The sequence below is a fragment of the Stenella coeruleoalba genome (assembly GCF_951394435.1).
Source record: "Stenella coeruleoalba genome assembly, chromosome: 19".
Lineage (NCBI taxonomy): Eukaryota > Metazoa > Chordata > Mammalia > Artiodactyla > Delphinidae > Stenella > Stenella coeruleoalba.
In genome coordinates, this window is record NC_137165.1 from 54,728,533 (window position 1) to 54,748,415 (window position 19,883).

The 19,883-nt window shown below is 54.6% G+C and overlaps 1 protein-coding gene across 5 annotated transcripts in view; it reads right to left on the bottom strand.

Moving 5' to 3' along the window:
* Positions 1–17,812, bottom strand: part of CD300A (CD300a molecule) — a gene marked incomplete at its 5' end in the record, with an annotated part of 30,952 nt that extends 13,140 nt beyond the window's left edge. For 3 of the 5 annotated variants that reach the window (XM_079906165.1, XM_079906164.1, XM_079906161.1), the window contains 2 exons: positions 3,802–4,025; positions 14,258–14,406. In XM_079906165.1, coding sequence (XP_079762291.1) covers positions 3,802–3,862 — 61 coding nt within the window. Of the gene's footprint in view, positions 1–3,801; positions 4,029–6,091; positions 6,198–14,257; positions 14,407–17,178; positions 17,290–17,703 lie in introns of those variants that run through there. The other 2 variants (XM_079906162.1, XM_079906163.1) reach the window with 2 other exon arrangements.
* Positions 17,813–19,883: the final 2,071 nt, after the last annotated feature.

Sequence of the window (19,883 nt, forward strand, 5' to 3'; positions counted from 1 at the left end):
GCCCATCAGGACGTCCTCTCCTGGCCTGGGTGGCAGACGCCCTTCAGAGAAACCTTTCCTAGCCCCGTCACAAGTGTGACGTTTCCTGAGATTCTCTGCAGCCATGGCCACGGTGAAGTGGAAAGGGCAGCAGAAGAACCTGGGTTTGGTCGGTACTATGACATATCTGCTGTGTGTTCTGGTGGCAAGTAACTTAACCTCTCTGAGCTTCAGATGCCTAATGTGCTACGTAGGGATGATCGGTAAGCCTCACGTGACATTTGGGGGTGTTGAATGAGATGATGGGTGTAAAATGCCTGGCAAATAATATTAGGTTGAACCATACGAAATTGCTGACATTCTACTATTTTTGACGAAGAAAAAAGGAATTTCAGAAAATTCAATCTAATAAAAATAGATAATCCTCTGTCCAGCTGAAGGAAGACACGAAAAGATAAAATAATCACAGAGACAGAGAAAATTAAAAGAATCAGAGACGGTCCTTTGCAGAAATTCTCTACAGATAAATGTGTAAATCTGGATGAATGTGTGATTTTCTAGAGAAACAAAAATCAGTAAAACTGACACATACCAAGTGCTTAAAAGATAAATGTCTCTCCCAGCCCTTCCTTCACGTAAGATGCTGCCTCTGGCCCCCACATCCAGACTCGATTCCCTGCCTCTCCTTGACTGTAAATTGTCACCTTTCTCTGCCTGGCTCTCAGCTCCCCTCCCTGGTGTGGGTCACCCCATCCCCCCCACCCACAGTACCCAACCCTCTGTCTCCAGGGTCTACCTTCCCTTTGCTCTACCTCTCCGTCTCTCTTTGTTTCTCTCCCTGTGTCTCTGTCTCTCTGTCTGTCCTTCTCTCTCTCCATCTGTCTCTCTCACTGTCTCTTTTTTCTGTCTCTGTCTGTTTCTCTGTCTCTCTGTGGGTCTCTGTCTCTGTCTCTCATTATCTCTCTCTCCCTGTCTGTCTGTCCCTCTCTGTCTGTCTGTCTATCTGTCTCTATCTCTTCTAACAGGATGCTCCTTTTTGTCCTAATGTTTTACTTTAGAAGTGCAAAGTCTCATCCTACTAAATCCCAGATAAACGAGTGAATCGTCCAGCGCAAGAAGTCGAGAGAGGAACACATGCCTACGCACCTAACCCAGGAGAAAAGAGTAAAGCCAGAGCAGAAGTTAGTGAATTAGGAAAAGGAAAACCATGGAACTAGTACACACACTGAAAAGCTGATTTTTCTTTTGGGAGAAACAAACAACAAAATAGACATTATTGTGAGTAGCTAGATCAAAAAAAAAAAGGAGAAGACACGCATACACAATTAAAAAGAAAATAGCCCGGGGTAATTTTCAAGTCTCTGCAAAAACACTTGTAAACTTGGGCAAAACTGGTGATTTTCTAGGAAAGTATAAATCACCAGTATTAGCTCAGAAAAGATTTTTTTTAATGTAGACCAATACTGGTAAGTGTTATCAAGGGGTCCTTTCCCAATGATAACTATGTGAGGTGATGTAATTATTTCACAGTGTATATGGGTATCAAAACATCACCGTGATTATACACCATAAATATACACGAGCTTTATTTGTTAATTATACCTCAGTAAAGCTGGGGGGAAAGAAAAAAAAAAGAAGTTCCTTTTTCTTTCCTTTCCAAAAAAAGAGGAGCGAAACCCAGACAGTTTCACAAGTTAGTTCTCTCAAAACCTTCAAGGACCAAACAATCCCAATTTTATTTAAACATTTGCAGAGGATAAAGAAACAGGGAAACCTCCCTAATTCTTATCATGAAGTCCGTATAATACATCAAGACTAAAATCCAGCCAAATATCTTAATATAATTCGCCGCTTGAATAGTTCAAAGGAGAAAAAATTACAGGCATACTTAGACAATATTGCAGGTTTGGTTCCAGACCACCGTAGTAAAGCGAAAATCACGAGAAAGCAAGTCACGTGAAGTTTTTGGTTTATAAAAGTTATGTTTACACTATACTATGGTCTAGTAAGTGTGCAATAATATTATGTCTTAAAAAAAACCATGTACAGGGCTTCCCTGGTGGCGCAGTGGTTGGGAGTCCGCCTGCCGATGCAGGGGACGCGGGTTTGTGCCCCAGTCCGGGAAGATCCCACATGCCGCGGAGCGGCTGGGCCCGTGAGCCATGGCCGCTGAGCCTGCGCGTCCAGAGCCTGTGCTCCGCAACGGGAGAGGCCACAGCAGTGAGAGGCCCGCGTATCGCAAAAAAAAAAAAAAAAACAAAAAACAATGTACATACCTTAATTAAGAAATACTTCGCTAAAAAATGCTCCCCATTATCTGAGCCTTCAGTGACTTGTCATCTTTTTTGCTGGTGGAGGGTTTGAAATATTGCAAGAATTACCAAAATGGGACAGAGACACGTAGTGGGCAAAAGGTGTTGGAAAAATGGAGCCAATAGACTTGCTTGAGGCAGGTTTTGCCACAAACATTCAATTTGTAAAAATAATACAAATAAACACACCAAAACAAACCAGAAGACCCCCGCGGTATCGATGGAGCACGATAAGGCGTGGCCTGTCGTCACCTCTATAGATAATGGAAAGGCGAGCGACACCTGATGCTGCTGTTTTTAAGAACACAGGGGATGCCTTCTTTACACTTAACGGAAACTCTGGACACCGGCCCAGTCAGGGACAAGGCAGGCATGACTGCTGCCGCCTCCCTCCTGGGCATCATTCTGGCCAAACCAGCCCGTGATCAATGAGAGAGGAAACCAGAGAAACAGCGAACCCTCCATGCAGGCAGATCCCGTGAACACCCTAGAGGGTCAGTAGAAGAATGAGCGGTGGGACTTCCCTGGTGGGGAAGTTAAGACTCCCCACTCCCAATGCAGAGGGACCAGGTTTGATCCCTGATCAGGGAACTAGATCCCACATGTATGTCGCAGCTAAGAGTTTGCGTGTCGCAACTAAGAGTTTGCGTGCCGCAACTAAGGAGCCGGTCTCCGCAACTAAGGAGCCCACCAGCCGCAACTAAGACACAGCACAACCAAATAAATAAATATTTTTAAAAAATGAGTGGTGAGAGGATGACCAGTTTCAAAATTAATACACAAAAACTCACAGCTTTCCTATCGACAACTAGTTGGCAAATAGAATTGAAGAAAACATCAATTTATAAGCAAAACGACCCCCAAATTAAAAATGCCGGGAATAAACCTAGCAAGACTGCAGGAGCAACCTGAGGAGAGCCCTGAGAGCTCCTGGAGGCTTAGGAGAGGAATAAATGCAAGGACACCCTCTTCTGCCCGGAGCAAACCTCTCCCTTCTGTCCCACAGCTGCTCTGCCCCACTCTCCCCATGGGATGGGAGTCCCATCTCCCTTCCTTGGAGACCACGGCCCCCTGGTCCTCAGGCCCCTGCCCCTCGAGCCGCCCTGGACAGTCATTCACCTCCATGACCCTGAGACCAAGGCCTGCCCCTGCCCGGTCCCCAAACTTCCTCCACCCCCTGGGACCCGTGAACCACAGGGCGCCTCCTGACAATAAACACGTCCCTGGGTGCGCTTGGTGGTCACTCTGCCACTCACTCTGGTGTGTAATAATTCATCCCCAAACCTCCTGCAAAGCCCCTCCTCCGGGCCCACATCTTTGCCCCACTGTGGCTCATCTAAGGCCAGATGGTTGCAGAAGGGGAGACAGACCCTCGGCCCTACCCCTCCGTGTCTTATGCGGTGGACAGAGGGCGTCCCATCCTGAGTCTCCTGACCCCTCTCCCGCAGCTCTCGCCCTCGCACCCTCCCTCCTCCCGCTGCCCGCCTCCCACCCCACTGCAGCCCCTCACCTGGGACCCAGAGAAGCAGCAGAGCCGGGGGCAGCCACGTGGCCTGGGACCACCAGGCCATCTCTCCAGCACAGATGTCGTGTGCAACAGCGCCAGGCCACAGCTGGCCCCAAGGCTTCAGTCCCCCCTCGAGGAGGAGTGTCAGGCCTCCAGGCTCCCACTTCTGCTTTTCTTCGTGCTTCGCTGCTTCCTTGTTCAGCTTCTTTTCAGTTCTGTTCCCGGAGCTGCTGAAAAGACGGAGGTCTTCGCTGCGGGAGCAAGGCGGCCGCCGGGGCCCGAGACACCCCGGCCGTGTTACAGGTTCTGTACGTATTTCCAGTAAGGAGACCCTCCCCAGTCCCACAGCTCACCTCCTCTTCCCTTCCGCCCCCCAAACCACAGTGTCAGGGTTCCTCCTAATCCAGCCAGTAACTCCCTCAGTTTCCCCGTAGTCGGGGTGGTCAGGGTGAGCGCCCTGGGGGAGGAGCAAGGGCCCTGGACAGCACCCACAGAGCGACTGCCCTGGGGACCAGCACTTCCAGGAACACCCCCGGTTCAAGGCCTGGACCTCCAAGTTGGCACGATGACCCCAGAGTCCCTGAATGATTGCTCGTCTTGGACACATGTGCTCCACTTGGCCTGAAGGTCCTCGGGCTGTGGCCTTCCTTCCCATGCAGTTCCCACTGGACCCAGCTCAGGGCTGAGTACAGAGCAGGTCTCAGCAAGCCTGCAGGGACCCCTCCTTCGGGGATCTCAGACTCTAAATATACACACACATATTCCTCGTGACAAGTGCCTCCAGCTCGCACAGAATGGCCACACGAGCGTAGGAAACTAGTCCTGACGCGTGAGGAGGGCTAATATGTCACCTGAGGGCTTGCGGATAGCAACTCCGAATGCCGCCGTCCGGAGTCCCTAGAATGCCCTTCCTTCCTGCTCTGGCTCTAAAGTTTCCAGAAATGTATATCTTTCAGTTCAACCACCAAACGTCATTGCCAAGGTCTTGAATGTCAAGGTTAAGGGGCAGATGCACCGGACTGAGAAGAAGCAGGAAGCTAGGCTGTGGCTTGTCCACGTACCGCTGGCGTGACCTTGACCAAAACTTGTGACCCCTGTAAAATGTTAATAATAATAGCTAGGGGCTTCCCTAGTGGCGCAGTGGTTAAGAATCCGCCTGCCAATGCAGGGACACGGGTTCGAGCCCTGGTCCGGGAAGATCCCACATGCCGCGGAGCAACTAAGCCCGTTCGCCACAACTACTGAGCCTGCGCTCTAGAGCCTGTGAGCCACAACTACTGAGCCCGTGCGCCACAACTACTGAAGCCCATGCGCCTAGAGCCCGTGCTCTGCAACAAGAGAAGCCACCGCAATGAGAAGCCCGCGCACCGCAACGAAGAGTAGCCCCCGCTCTCCGCAACTAGAGAAAGCCCGCGTGCAGCAACGAAGACCCAGTGCAGACAAAAATAAATAAATGAAATAAATAAATTTATTTTTAAAAATAATAATAATAATAATAGCTAATTTGAGGGAGTAAATAGTATCATAATTATAAAAATACCTGAATATGGGGTAATGGTATCCTCAAGCCAGTTTTTTTCCCCGACGGAATAAGTCTGTCCTCCAATGAAAGGCGATAGGAAAACAGGATTTGTTAGGGAGACATATGTTTTACAAAGAGTCCACGGGATGCACTTGTCTTTAGAAAGAAAAGATAGAGAAACACTTGAACTACGGCAAAGAGGAAAGGGCCAGAGGAATTGATCCCCGCCACAGCCTCCTGGTGGCCCTAACCTGTCCACGAGCCCTCAGCAAGAAATAGAACGATGTAAATTTACCTCATGACGTCAGAAAATTAAGAAAGTGGCGCTTGCCGCACTGCTCCCTGGTGACCATTAGTGCACACGAGGTGGGGGAAGATGAAACCTGCCAGCTGCGGGCCTGAACCCTCTTTCTCGGGGTGGGGGGAGGGAGGCCCTGCCACCATAGAGCCTCTCACCAAGCTTGGGGTCCTGTTCCCCCAAGGATGAACATGCTCAGAGACCAGCGGGCAAGGGTGACGTGGTGATGGATGGGGGCTCCCCGGGCAGACTGGCGGCAGCAGCATTGAGCCCCGAGAACGGTAAGGAGGGGCCAGAAAAGATTGAGGGGTGGGGCTGCTCGGCGGAACCTCCCTCGCGCAGCAGCACAATCTAAGAGCCGCCGCCCCAGGAAGGTCAGCAGCTCCCCGTCAGCTCTGCCTCTTCTTCCTCTTGAGCTTGAAGGAAAGCCAGGGGGGCTTCAGGGAGGGAGTGTCTCACCCACAGTGTCTTACCCGCTGCAGTGGGTCGACTGTGGCCAAGAGGCTGGGCTGAGAAGCAGGATGAAGCGGGTGCCTGTGGCTGGTGGTGAGAAGGGGAGCCTGACAGCTGGGTTAGTTGGCGATGGCGGGAGGGGGCCGCCGTGTCCGCTGAGCACCTGCTGCTCTCCATGTGCTTGCGTGGTGGCGGAACACACCCGCTCGGAGTTTCATCACTGCAAGATCCATAGGGCAAAGGTATGGACTCCAGATGAGAAGCAGTCAGGGGCGGGGCAGCGGGGAGGGACGGATGGAGGATTGGGGGCATCTAATTTCCCTTCCGCCACAGCCTGGGTGAGACCGGTGTCCGCGGCCTGACCCCGAAGCTCCCGTCTGGCCTGGCCTGCCTCTCTGGGGGGCTCCCCGGGACCGCCCACGCCTCGCCCTCCTGCCTTTCTCTAGGGAAACTACCCCAGCGTGGCCTGACCCTCTGGGGGCCAAAGTGGCTTGAGCAGCCCATGTTCCGGGGCATCCCACAGTCCCAGGGCTACCATCCACAGCCAGCATGACGGCCGTACCATGCTGTTCTGCTTGGGTCTGGACGTGCAGTGGTTGAGACAGAGAGGAAGAGGAAGCTGTGGGTGAGCAGAGGGCTGGCAGTGCCAGCCAGGGGCCTGAGACCCCTCACTGATCCCCCCTTGGAGGGATCCTCCAGGTTTCCTGTCCACAGAGCCCCTGCTCTACGCAGACCCTGTCCTTCCTCGCAGGTACCTGGACCTGGAGAGAATGTCTCCACCCTCGAGGAGGAGCCGGGGTCGAGAGCCGGTGCACCGGGGGCCTGCGGAGCTCACCGGGCAGCCGTGGTCGGGGGGTGGGGTGGCGTCCCCCTGGGGCTGCCCCTGGCTCCGCTGCAGAAGAGATGGTCATGAGGTCCTCAGGGTCATCACAGGGATGGGGCACCCACAGCGGCAGGGGCGTGGACGGCTCCGAAGGCCATTCCTTCATCCTCAGCCTCCGCCATGCCTGCCACTCACCCTTTCACAGCCATACTCAGCCATCTTCTCAGAAGACCCCCTCCTTCCTCTGGCCTCTCTGAGCCCCCTCCTTCACCTCCGTGCCCCGCAATGCCTCCTTCTGTATTTGATCACCTATGCCCAGGTGTCACCGCGTGCCCTCCTTTTCATGGAAAGACTGTGAGACCTCACGAAAGCAGGGACCACACGGGGCCCCCATCGCCCCATGCTCACGTGCCCACCGCACGTCCTGGGGAAGGGAAACTGGACTGGAGATCAATCCAGAGAAGGCCAGGGCACCGAGGTCTCTCTCTCATCCTCTTGCCTAACTCCACCCCCAGGGAGAAGAAAGGGATAGAACTTAAAATGGTGCGAGCGTGTTAAATCCATCCAACCGAGCATGTAAGACGTGCACTTCACCTAAGTCACCTCTCAAACTAGGTTCAAGCAGAGGCCAGTGGTCTGCACACCTGGAAGGGAAAGCACCGGCAGCACCATGGACAAACAGCCCCCTCCCAGCTGCCCAGGGATGCACAGAGGGACAGGGGTCTAAGGGGACAGCTGGCTTCCAGCGTCTCTGCTGAATCACAGGTAATAATCTGAGATCTCTCCAGGGAGCAGGACTGAAAGTGTGGGGTGGGTGAGGGGAGCCGGCCTCCGGGGGACCCCTGACTGTTACAATGGGGACAGGACAGTGGGGAGGGTCCAGCCTTTGTGTCCTGGCCCTGAGCTGCATTCTGGCTTTTTGGGTATCCCTGTTCAGTCAGTTTCCCCTTCTGTGAAATGGGAACACTACTCCTCGCCCTGCCCCCTTCACGGGAGGCATAAAATGAGATCAGAGACGTGAACGGGCTGGTCCATCACTTACTCTCCTGTTTCCTCAACACACGTCATGCACATGTGTTCACTTCTACTCCTCACAACCCAGAAAGATGAGATAACTTACTTGTAAGAACCCACGTCTGTCCATAGTAATCCCCAAACTTCTGTCCACCAGACCATGACCCATGACTCAAAGGGTGGTGACTGCACAGGGCAGGGCAGGACAGGGAAAGAATGGCTTCGAGAAGGCAGTGGAAGCTGCCCAAACCGCTGACCCAGGAGCACAATGGTGAACAGGATGATGAGGCCACGGGAACCAAACTGATGACCTTGCCAGGGAGTACCCATCCCCCTCCTGCCTCCCCATCGCCACCACCACCTTCTGCTTCCTCCTTCTTCCCAAGGGCCGCCCCAGGCAAAGACAAAACTGTCCCTGGCGGCCCTTGCCCCTGTGCTGAGGAAGAGTAGGGGGGCTTGAAACAGCAGGTGGTCCATTAAAAAACTTCTAATATTTGACCTTGAGGGGCACGCTTGGCCTTGGGCTTGAACGTGTGAGTTTCACGCGGAAGATGACCCCAGCTCCCAAGGCCTCAGGAAGGTCAGAAGCTTCCTCCCCACCCCCAGCACCCTTGTAACCATCCTGACCCCACCGCTCATCTGTCTCACACCACAGTGACCTTCTCGCAGACATTTCCAGAAGCTGGTAGAATGTGTGTGTTTCAAAGGACCACTGCAGGCAGGCCAAGCGTTAACAGCACTTCATTATAGGGGAGCCCTAACTATAGAAAAGCCCGTCTCTGCATTCGTGTTCCCAGGCAGCAGGTCGAGTATTATACGTGCTGCCCGTTAGGAAAGAGAGAGCCAGAAGTGCTGATTCACCTTGCCCCGAGTCCTGTGTGTTCCCTTCATCGTTCTGTTTTCCTGTGCTGCCCTGAGACCCGAGAGGTCTAGCCCACTTCTGTTTTCTGAGTCTCTTAGTACTTTACCCAAAGAAGAGATTCCAAAAAAGGATTAATGAAAATTACAGCATTTAACACATCAAGCCTTTTGATATGCAACACACACACACACACACACACACACACACACACACACACACACACACAGAGCAAGAAATTGGACTATTCTTTAGACAGCTGCAAGATTTATAAAAATATTAATTCATGGTGTGGGCTGGTCACGGGACCCTGGTGTCAAGTTATGAGAAAGGTACCTTCTCTCCTTCCCAGAAGGGGAAGTCCCATAAATTCTGGGCCTTTAAGGAGAAATTCACTGAAAATAATGTCAATATTAAGTTTGAGGAAATGTTCTGAAATTGGGTTCTGGTAATGGTTGTATAACTCTGTAAATGGACTAGAAATTATTGAATTATACATTTAAAAGGGGTAAACTTGATGGAAGGTAAGTTCTACCTACATTTTTAAAAAGCAAAGTTGAAGCCCGTTGTGAAGGGAACCAGAAGGCCCTCTCTCTACCCCACCCCGACCCCATCCATCGTCTTGACCCCGGCCTGCCTTTCTCCTTGGGTTTCCCCACCTCATCTGCCCCTCCCCCACTTCCTGATCAAATGCTTCTACATCAAAGAGCTGATTGCCTCCTTCCTGCAAAACTGAAAGGGAACAGGAGAGGCTGTCAAGGTGCCAGAGATGAAGTCATCAAAAAACTTTCAACAGAGGGGATGAGTGTCCGTACCTCGCTCTCCCTGGGGAGCCAGGAATTAAGTGCGGGGGTGTGGTTGCTGTTCGTCGGTAGAGCTGCAGGCAAGATCTACTCACTGCCTTGGCCGGGCCTCCACCCTCCATGCGCCCAAACCATGCCTACCCGCTCCATCACACTCTGAATTCCAGTGTCTTCTCTGCTTCAACTCCTGTCTGCCCACCTGGCTCCATCTCTGCTTGTCTGTCTCATCTCTGGTTGGCCCCAAGGGGACACACGAGGGCCCCCGGAGACTCAGGGTGACGGGGAGGGGAGTGAGTAGGGGCAGTGGAACTGGGGTGGACCAGATGACCAAACCTAGCCTTGGAACAGGCAGGTTATGGGGCAGTGCTGGGAGGTCCAACAGGCCTGGTCCTAATTCCCAAGGTGGCCGGAACCAGGGAATACCAGTCAGTCAGCCAAGAAGCAGTGCAGCAGGGACTAGAGAAGTTGCTTTCCTTAGAACCTCGGCAAAGACGCAACTGGCCAGCCATGGGCAGCCCCTGTCGCCATCTGTCGGTGATTGCCAGAACTGCCGGCTTTCTGGGGCAGGTAACTTTGTTCCCGTCTCTGGAAGTCAGGAAGTAGAGAGGCGTGTGTGGCACTGATCCTTCCAGATCCCCCAGCCAGTAGACCAGGAACAAGAGGAAGGCTCCAGTCCCTTAGAAAGAAGATGTAGGGCCTTCAGAGAGGCAGGCTGGCCCTCCGTGGTGGAGGAGGGGATGAAAGCAGAAGGGGTGGAAGGGATGGAGAAGGAAACGGGGCGGTGCCCAGCTCGCAGGCCAGGAGGGATGGCAGATGCCAGAGCTCAGGCTCCGGGGTCTCTTGGGCTCCTGGTTCGCAGCCAGTGAGACCAGGAGGGGCTCAGATGCCCAACTAGACCACCAGCTCTCAGGCCAGCCTGGGACGGTCCAGCTGCCCCATTAATGTGGGCACACTGTTGATCCAATTCCTGCCTCCTTTGGACTGTTCTAGAGGAGGGGTGGGGCTGAGGCTGCAGGTGTGGGGGAGGAGCAGCCTCACCTCCGGTTGGGAAGCAGAGACAGGGAAGTGGGTCTCACAAACCCCTGCCCTCCCCTGCCGGTAATGTCCTCCACTGCAAGGATGTGGGTTCAGGGCTGCACCACCCCAAGGCTCCCTGCTGACAGGAAGCCCTTTCTGAGGATGTATTCTGGCCACAGGGACTCAAGGATGAAAGCTTAAACGCCGCTGAGGTTTCCAGGTCTAGATAACAGGAGGCTCAGCTCTTGTCATGGGCAGAGTGCATGTTTGTATGTACGTGGGGGAGAGGGTAGGAGACATAGCACAGCACTGCGGGGGCCTGGTGGGGTGAAGCAGAAGAGGCATAATCCTGGTACGGCTTCCCAATTCCGCTCACCACATTTGTTTACACAGAAGCTGGCAGGGGTCTTAACCCTGGATGCATATTAGAATCTCTCGGGGAGCTTTTTAAATTTTTTTTATAATGTTCTATGTCAATTATACCTCAATCTTTTTTAAAAAAAATTAACCAGTTTATTTATTTTTGGCTGCGTTGGGTCTTCGTTGCTGTGCGCGGCACGGGCTTTCTCTAGTTGTGGCGAGCGGGGGCTACTCTTCTTTGCGGTGTGTGGGTTTCTCATCGCAGTGGCTTCTCTTGTTGCAGAGCACAGGCTCTAGGTGCGCGGACTTCGGTAGTTGTGTCATGAGAGCTCAGTAGTTGTGGCGCGGGCTCTAGGTGCGCGGACTTCGGTAGTTGTGTCATGAGAGCTCAGTAGTTGTGGCGCATGGGCTTACTTACTCCAAAGAATGTGGGATCTTCTCGGACCAGGGCTCGAACCCATGTCCCCTGCATTGGCAGGCGGATTGTGAACCACTGCGCCACCAGGGAAGTCCCTTGGGGAGCTTTCTTAAAACATCCTTGCCTAAGCCCTTCCTCCATCTCCCTCCCCCTTTTCCCTACCCAACTGCACCTGGAGATTCACACTCAGCGGGTCTGGGTGGAGCCCTGGCATGGCGTCATGCTCTGAGGGAGAGGGAGGAGAGAGAATGCTGCAGGGGGAGAAAAGAGGTTTCAGACAAACCCTGGACACATCCAGGAGCAGGTGGAGGAAGCACAGAAGTCTGCTGGGGAACTCAATTCAGGGAGCCACTCTCTAACCCCTAGACCACCAAAACTCTCCCGAGAAGGAGAGGGCTCAAACGGGGGACTTGACGTGACTGGGGGATTTCGTGCCCCATCCCCAGTCCTTCCACAGGGTCAGATCCATAAAGGTGGCTCTGAAAATAATGGATGGATGGATGGATGGATGGATGGATAGATGGATAGATGGACGCTGAGAGTGATTAAGAGTGTAGACTCTGGGTCTCACTGTCTGGCCAGCCCTGCCTATCCTAGGAAAGCCACATCTTTCAAAGGCGCAGCCCACCCCTTCCCCTCAGACTTTGTCCATGGACCCCTACCTCTACCCCAGCCCCACGTGACGTCACACTTGGACGGGCTGCCCTGAACCCGAGGGCCAGGACACGTCCCTCCAGGTCGACTGTTCCAGCCAAGATCCAAGATCCTGCCATACTCTCTGGCTCCACCAGGGGGCACTCTATGCCCAGGCACCATTTATTCATTTATTTGACAAATATTTAATGGAGATCTGGGCTGTACCAAGAACTGGGCCCAAAGACGGGAACATGAAGATAAAAATACAACAATTCTCCTTTCCAGGAGTTTGTGGTTCAGGGGGAAACACGGAAACAAAGACAGGAAAACACAAAAGATTACCCTTAAAAGGTAGAAGTGATTCTGAGGTCAAGGCAGAAATCCAAGTGGCCTGCGTGGAGGAGGGGTCACAGATCAGACACAGCGATCAGCACAGACAGGCGGCCCAGGGCCCCGCACCCTCCTTCTCAGTCCCACTGGATCTCTGCCCTCCTGGAGATATTCTGGGACGTGGATGGACAGAGCCCTTGAAAATTCCAGAAGGATGTTTGTCCTGTTCCCAGCTGGCTGTGAACACAGATCCCGGGCCCGCCTCAGACCTCCCGCGTCAGGATTCTCCAGGGCTGGGGACTGGGAATCTGTCTTTTTTATTTTGGGGTGTTTTTTTGGCCTCACCACGGCTTGTGGTATCTTAGTTCCCCAATCAGGGATTGAACCCGGGCCACGGCAGTGAAAACACCAAGTCCTGACCACTGCACCGCCAGGGAATTCCTGAATCTTTCATTTTTCACAAGACCCCCCAGAAGATGCCTACAATCAGATAAGTTTAGGAAATTACTGTGCAGGATTCGTGGGATACCTGGGACTCTACTTGTGGTCAGAGGTGGCAGAGAGGATAGGACAGGATAGGACTGTGCCTTACACATGGTGACCAACTCAATAGATACTTATTGAATGAAATGAAATCAGTGGGAGTGGCTTAAAGAGCTCTCTGGTACCTGCACAGGGGTATGGAGATCAGCATCTCCCCAGCATTCCCCAGACAGTGTCAGGATTCCCATTGGGTTCCCAGAGGTCTGGGGCATTAGGGTGAGTGACGGAGGGCCCTAGAGTCCTAGTAAAGAGTTCAATGCCACCGCACTCACATGCCTCTGCATCCCTGAGCATCAGAAATATTTGTTAAAGCGTTGTACAAGCAACAGAAAGATAACTGTGCCTGTGGTGACCCAGATTCTCCCAAAGCTGTGTTAAGATTAGACTAACAGGACTTCCCTGGTGGCGCAGGGGTTAAGAATCCGCCTGCCAGTGCAGGGGACACGGGTTCGAGCCCTGGTCCGGGAAGATCCCACATGCCGCGGAGCAACTAAGCCCGTGTGCCGTAACTACTGAGTCTGAGCTCTAGACCCCGAGAGCCACAACTACTGAGCCTGAGGGCCACAACTACTGAAGCCCGCGCAGCTAAAGCCTGTGTTCCGTGACAAGAGAAGCCACCGCAATAAGAAGCCCGCGCACCGCAACGAAGAGTAGCCCCCGCTCAGCGCAACAAGAGAAAGCCCGCGTGCAGCAACGAAGACCCAACACAGCCAAAAATAAATTAAAAAAAAAAAAAAGATTAGACTAACAGGGGCAGGGTAAGGTGGCTCGGACCACCTTTTGGTCACTGGTGTGGTTGTGACCAGCAGCACCCTCATTTACAGACTGTACTGCCAGGATGAGCTTGCCCAGGGGCGCTTGGAAGACTGGGTCCTGGTGGATTTGGAGGAAGGAGGGGGCTGGGAGATGGGGAACCCCAGTGAGGGGAAGTAAGTCCAAGGAAAGGGTGGGAGGGAAGGTGGAGGGTAAAGAGGTTATGGCAGCGGAAAGGATTTCAGGATTTGAAACTTGGAAGAGGAAAGAGTTTGTAAAGAACGATCTTTAGAAAGAGAAAACCTGGAACTTCCAAGGTCAGCATCAAACTAAACAAGATTCCTCCAGGAGGTTCTGACTCTGTCCCTGGAGTCCCCCTTCCCTGCTGCCCCGTCCAAGGGTGGCCAGAAAACTTTCCCCTGGTCACCACTAGGACAGCAGGGGCAGGATGGCCATCTGAAAAGACCCTTCCTCAGCGCCTTGCACCCCGGGAATGCCAGGGTAGGGGCTTTCCCTCCTACTGGGCAAGGCTGAACTTCCTTTGTAATCTCAGTGAGTCCGAAACTGGCCAAGAGGACTGTGGTCCTTTGTGCCCTCCAGTTGGAATACACCACTGTGTTCGGGTGTTACCTGCAGCTTCTGTTCCTTGGAAGATGGATTCTTTAACCACCTGCCCAGGTGGCCTTGGGGATCAGAGCTGGTGGGCGGAGCTCACTCCTGGGGTGGCCGACACTTATGGTGGTGCTCTGGACCCAAGATGGGGAGATGCCCATGGCTTTTCTGGCCTTCCTCCGGGGCAACTGTGGGCTCACTCTGAGAGCCAATCACAGCTCTCTCACCTCACTTGGGATGCTGTGGGGTGGGGGCAGCTCCTTCCCTATCCTTTGATTGACACACGAAAGACAAGGAGGCATGCTTTCTAAACAGAGGGACTTTACAGGTGGGGTTGCTCAGTGCCGGTCCTCCCTTGACCCAGATCTGCAGCCCTTATCTGGGAAGGGGCACAAGGAGGTCAACATTCTTGGCTTATGGACAAGGGAGATAATTGTCTCCGTTTATTTATTAATGCCACCTGCTTTCCTGGAGGAGAAAAAAAAATCTCAGCCTCGTGGTGCCAGGGAGTCTCAGCCCCCGTGCAGGGGTATCGCATCCCAGAGAGAATCAAACGAAGCCTGCACGGGGCTGCTTGAGACACGACCATGCCATGCCTGCAAGACTGCACTTCTCAAGGCGGTCCTTTCCTGGGGCCACCCCAGGGGACTGCCCACTCACCTCAACTTTGCCCAAGACTAGCCCAGGGGTTATGGGAGAGTTTCATCCCCCCTACCCAGATTCATACGGTGAAGTCCTAGTACCTCAGAATGAGAATGATTTGGAGAGAGGGTCTTTATAGGAATAATCAAGTTAAAATGAGATCATGAGGGTGATCCCCAATCCAGTATGACAGGAGTTCTTATGAAAAGGGGACATTTGGACTCATAGACATGCACAGAGGAAATGATGTGAAGAGACACAGGGAGAAGATGGCCATCCGCCCGCCAAGGAGAGAGCCTGGAACAGACCCTTCCCTCACAGATTCAGAAGGAACCAACCCTGCCGACACCTTGAGTTTGGACTTCCAGCCTCCAGAAACGTGAGATGATGCACTTCTGTCGTTTAAGTTTCCCAGTCTTGGCAGATGGCAAAGTAGCAAACGAATATACCAGATTCTCTACTCATTGGTCCCCATGGAGAATGGACCTTCTGATGACTCACAAACTCCCCTGGTGGCCTTTGTGATTCTGACCGAGGGAGAGACTCACTTACCCCTGCCCAGGGGTCATGGGCTCCACTTTCTAATCTGACAAGCTCTCCCAGGTCAGCCCTCACCCCCAACACAGGTACACTTATGGGTGACTCTGTCCTTGCAGCCCAAGGGTATAGCAGCGCCTCCTCGATACGGTAAGGTAGCTGTAGAAATCACACAGACGGTGGGTGGTAACTCCCAGAGACAGCTGACAGGTGGCTGAAGTGACACGCAGAGATGGAGGTCACAGATTTGCGGCGCGAGGAAAATTGTGTGCCTGACAGAGTTCCGTGTGGAAACTGATGTCAGTGAGCATCATGGTAGGGAACAGCCTTTAATAAATATTGATGAAGAAGTAAAGAATGAATGAAATGAACGAGCCAAATGTTATTCCCAGGTCTGAACTGTCTGCCCTGCGGGACATGGCATGCTTTATAAGGATGAGCTACATGCAGAAAAACTGAAGACTGCAGGAGCACGCCAACCTGCGGCCTGAATATCTCATTCAGAGTCCTCAGAATTGCAATTATTTAGCAAGGTAGGGGTGGGGTGGGTGTGGGATTCCCATGCCCCTGCATGCAATGAACACACTCTTCTTTCTCCAGGCCCCCATCCTCAGCTGCCTCAAAAACCTCCCCAGGGGAGAAGGCACTGGACAGACTTGGCGGGGTGAGAGCTGCCTATCTTTCTTAGGGGACGAGGAGTGAGAGGTGTGGCCGAGGATCGCTGCGTCCGGCCTCTGCAAAGGGCAGGGCAGTGACCACACAGGCCCGTGGGAAGGGGGCTGCTACAGGGTGAGTTCACTTTACGGGCACCTTTTCTTTCTTTCAGATCAGTTGTTTTTAAATACGTATTTTTTTTTGTTTTTTAAGCTGAACTTCAAGGCACGTGGGATCTTAATTTCCTGACCAGGGATCGGACCCGAGTCCCCTACACTGGAAGGGTGGAGCCTTAACCACTGGACCGCCAGGGAGGTCCCAAAGATATGTCATTTGTTTTTGTGGAGAAGGAAGGAATGAGAGGAAGGAAGCAAGGAGGGAAAGGTGGGGGTGGGAGACAGTGAAAAATCTTGTCCCTCATCTGCCTGGTCCTGGGGACCCGTCCCCTCCTCTTTAACCTGTTATGATGTCTTTTGTCTCTTTATGCAGATACTGGAAAATATGAATATGGGGAAAGAAGGGACTAGTAAAACCTCCCCACTTCCCGCTGGGATTGGATCCTTTTGAAAATTCTGCTTTGCATCTGGAGGGGCGGGTACCCCACCCTCTCTCTACGCCCGCCCGACCTGGCTGTGAGGGCCAGCCCCAAGCGGGCCTGGTTCAGGGGCCGAACTGAATCTTCCCCAGCCGGGACCTATAGTTTTTTGTGCTCCAAAAACCCCATTCCCCTGCCCTCTACCTCCAGGTGTGTACGTCTGTGTATGTGTGATGTGTATGCGTGTGTGTGTGCACGCTCGTGTGTAAGAGGCTGCCCTATTTTTTGCCTCCCCTATGGAAAGAGAACAGAGGCTGAGCCCTGTCACGTCTGGTTGACCCCAAGGATTGGGGTCCACAGCTAAGCCCCCGCTGATGGAGAAGCTCCCTTGACCCTCCATCCTGACAGCCCCCGGGCTCAGTGGGTGGCCTCAGCCCACCAAGGCCCCTCCCCCAGCTCCTCTCTGTGAACCGGAGGCTGCCCTTCTGGTGCCCCAACTACACTGACTCTTGGTGACAGAAACATCTGAGTCTCCCGCATCCCCGGCCCCAGGGCCCCGCTTAGTACCCACCTGGGGGAGGAGCTGAGAAGGGGTTTGCGCAGTGAGGGGAGCTGGCTGGTCACATGCTGCCTGAATGTCGTCAGGCTGAGGGGTCATAGTCTCCAGGCTGGCCTGAGGCTCCTACAAACCAGTCGAGGAGGGGAAGCCCGTCAGAGTCCTGGACTTGGAGCGGAGTGGGGAGGGGGGGTTGTGCCCCCAGCTCCAGACCCAGACCCAGGGCCCTGTGTGCCTCGGCTGGACGCCCACGGCAATACCCCCAGGAGTGGTTCTCAATCCAGGAGTTTGCCCCCAGGGGCCACCGGGCAATGTTCGGAGACATTTTTGGCTGTCGCAGCTAGGGGGATGGTGGCGGCGCTACTGGCATCTAGAAGGTGGAGGCCAGAGACGCTGCGCACTGCCCTACACTGCATAGGACGGCCCACACCACGGAGAATGGTCTGGGTCCAAACGTCAGGAGCGCCAGTCTGAGGAATCCCGCCCTAGAGGCAAGGCAGGCAGGAGGCAGTGGGGCTCCCCGGGCCCCATCACACCCACCCATCCAAGCTTCATGAGCTCAGCGAGCCTCCCAGAGGGGATTTCTTCTCAAGGGAACAGGAACCCGCTTCCCTGGCCCCCGCTCTGTGCTGGGCCCAGAGATACAAGGATGAACGCTGCAGGAATCGGCCCGGGTCCGGGGCTCGCAGCCTGGGAGGGGGCGGAAAAAAGGTCCCCAGAGGGGAAGCTGAGTGGAAGGACCGGGTCTTGGCCGGGCCGGGCCCTGAAGGCGGAGAAGGGCCAGGACTCGGCGGCCCCGGGCAGGCCGCAGCCCAGACGGCTATACAAGTGGAGACAACCGGTCCGGGCCGGCTGCCCCGGCGGCGGGGATCAGGTTGCAGGGGTGTCGGGGGCGGGGCCGGGGGTGGGGAGCAGCAGGCGGACCCAGGTTGGCTGGGGGCTGGGGGGCGGGTCCTCGTTGGAGAGTGACGTCCGGGCGCCCGGGGCTCGGTCCTCAGCCCCACCTCCTGCCACCCCAGGTGCGTGGGAGACAGTGGGGCGTCTGCGGCGTTCGGGGGCCCGCTTCCCCCCGCCCCCCTCCTCAGGGCAGGGCCGGAGAGGCGGGGCAAGGAGCAGAGAGCTGCCTGGGATTCGCCACTCCCCGTCCCCGCCCCTCGGCCCCCCGCCCCCAGTGCCTCTGCTCCAGGCACCGCCAGCGGGCGGTGGCCCCGCGTCCGCCCTGCTCTCCTCCAGACCCGGAGTCGAGGCCCCTAGGGTCACCCTCAGCACAGCCCTATGGTTTCGGGGCCCCTCTCAATCAACTGCTGGGGGCCCCAGCTCCAGGGCTTAGGCAGAGCTGGAGGCTGGGGTCTATTTTACAAATGAGGAAACCCGGGCAGGGTGAGGGAAGCTGCCCAAAGTCCGGGAGTTAGTAAGAACCGGGTCGCACCCGAGGAGCCCTGTTGACAGCAGAAGGGCCACTCGGAGGGACGCGGGCGGGAGGGGTCCGGCGGAAGTGTGATCCACTTGCTTAATGCCAGCTTGGATCCGGGATGGAACCCACCATCACCGCGTCCACTTCAGCCCCTGGGTCTGACCTGGGGAAGGAGGAGTTAGGCTGTGAGCCCCCAGCGGGCAGGGATCCGCTCTTGCTAGGTCCCCGGAGTAGGGACTTAGTAAGCATTTGCTTACGGACTGAAAGCAGTTCAGCCTTAGCTCTTCTTGAATTCTTGTGCCCAGGTGACCCTCTTAACACCTCGGTTGCCGACCCCTGCCGGTCAGGGTTCTGCCAAGGGTCTGTCCTTCTCCTTGGGGTCTCCCTCCAACCCCAGCAACCTGCTGTCCCACCCATTGGGCACCCGTGAGGGACAGCAGAGGAAAGAGAAGACGTGGCACCTCCAGAGGGCAGAAGGTGGTGAAATGTGGCCTGGAGGGCAGCCTGCCTGGGCAGGAGACAGGCGGCAGCTAGCTCCTGGATGCGTATCCTTGGCACTCACTTCCACGGAGTGACCTTGAGAAGCTCAGCACTAAATACGAACTCAGAGTGTCAGCTCTTCCATTTTACAGATGAGGAAACTGAGGGAGAGTCAAGAGGGCTGCCCAGAGTCACAAAGTTAGTAAGCCAGAGCCTGGATCCGCACCCGTGGCCATCTGATTCCTGGGGTGCGTTCTCCCCTCTGCAGAGTTGCCTCCGGCTACAAGGGCAGTTGGGCTCTGGCCCCCACCCACTTCCCTGAGGGTACTGATGTCCCCTCGGTCACCCACATCCCACAGGGACCCACGTCCCAGCCTCCGCCCTTCAGCAGCCTTTCCTCAAGGAGACCGAGGTCAGAGCCCCGCCCTGAGCCCTAGGGGGATGAGGTCAGAGCATTACCGGGCTGGCGCACATGCTAAATAATTCATGCGGCTGCTGCGAGCGGGGGCTGCAGCATCTAAGAGGGCCCAGAGTGCAGACGGCAGACAGGAAACAAAGTCAGGTCACTCGCACTTGTGCCTCAGCACCGCGGGTCCCCCTGGAGCTAGAAGTGCTGGACCTGGTGAGAACGGATTGGAGGGCTGACGGACTCTAACTAGCTGCGTGACTGTGGGCAAGTCACTTAACCTGTTTCTCGCTCTTACAGGAACTGTGAGGTACCCTGAAAGAGTTCAGGAACCACATGTGTGAACTGAATGCTGGGCGTGGCATTTGGCAGGTCCTCCTGACTCCCACCCACCTTCCCATGAGCCCAGAAGTTTACCCA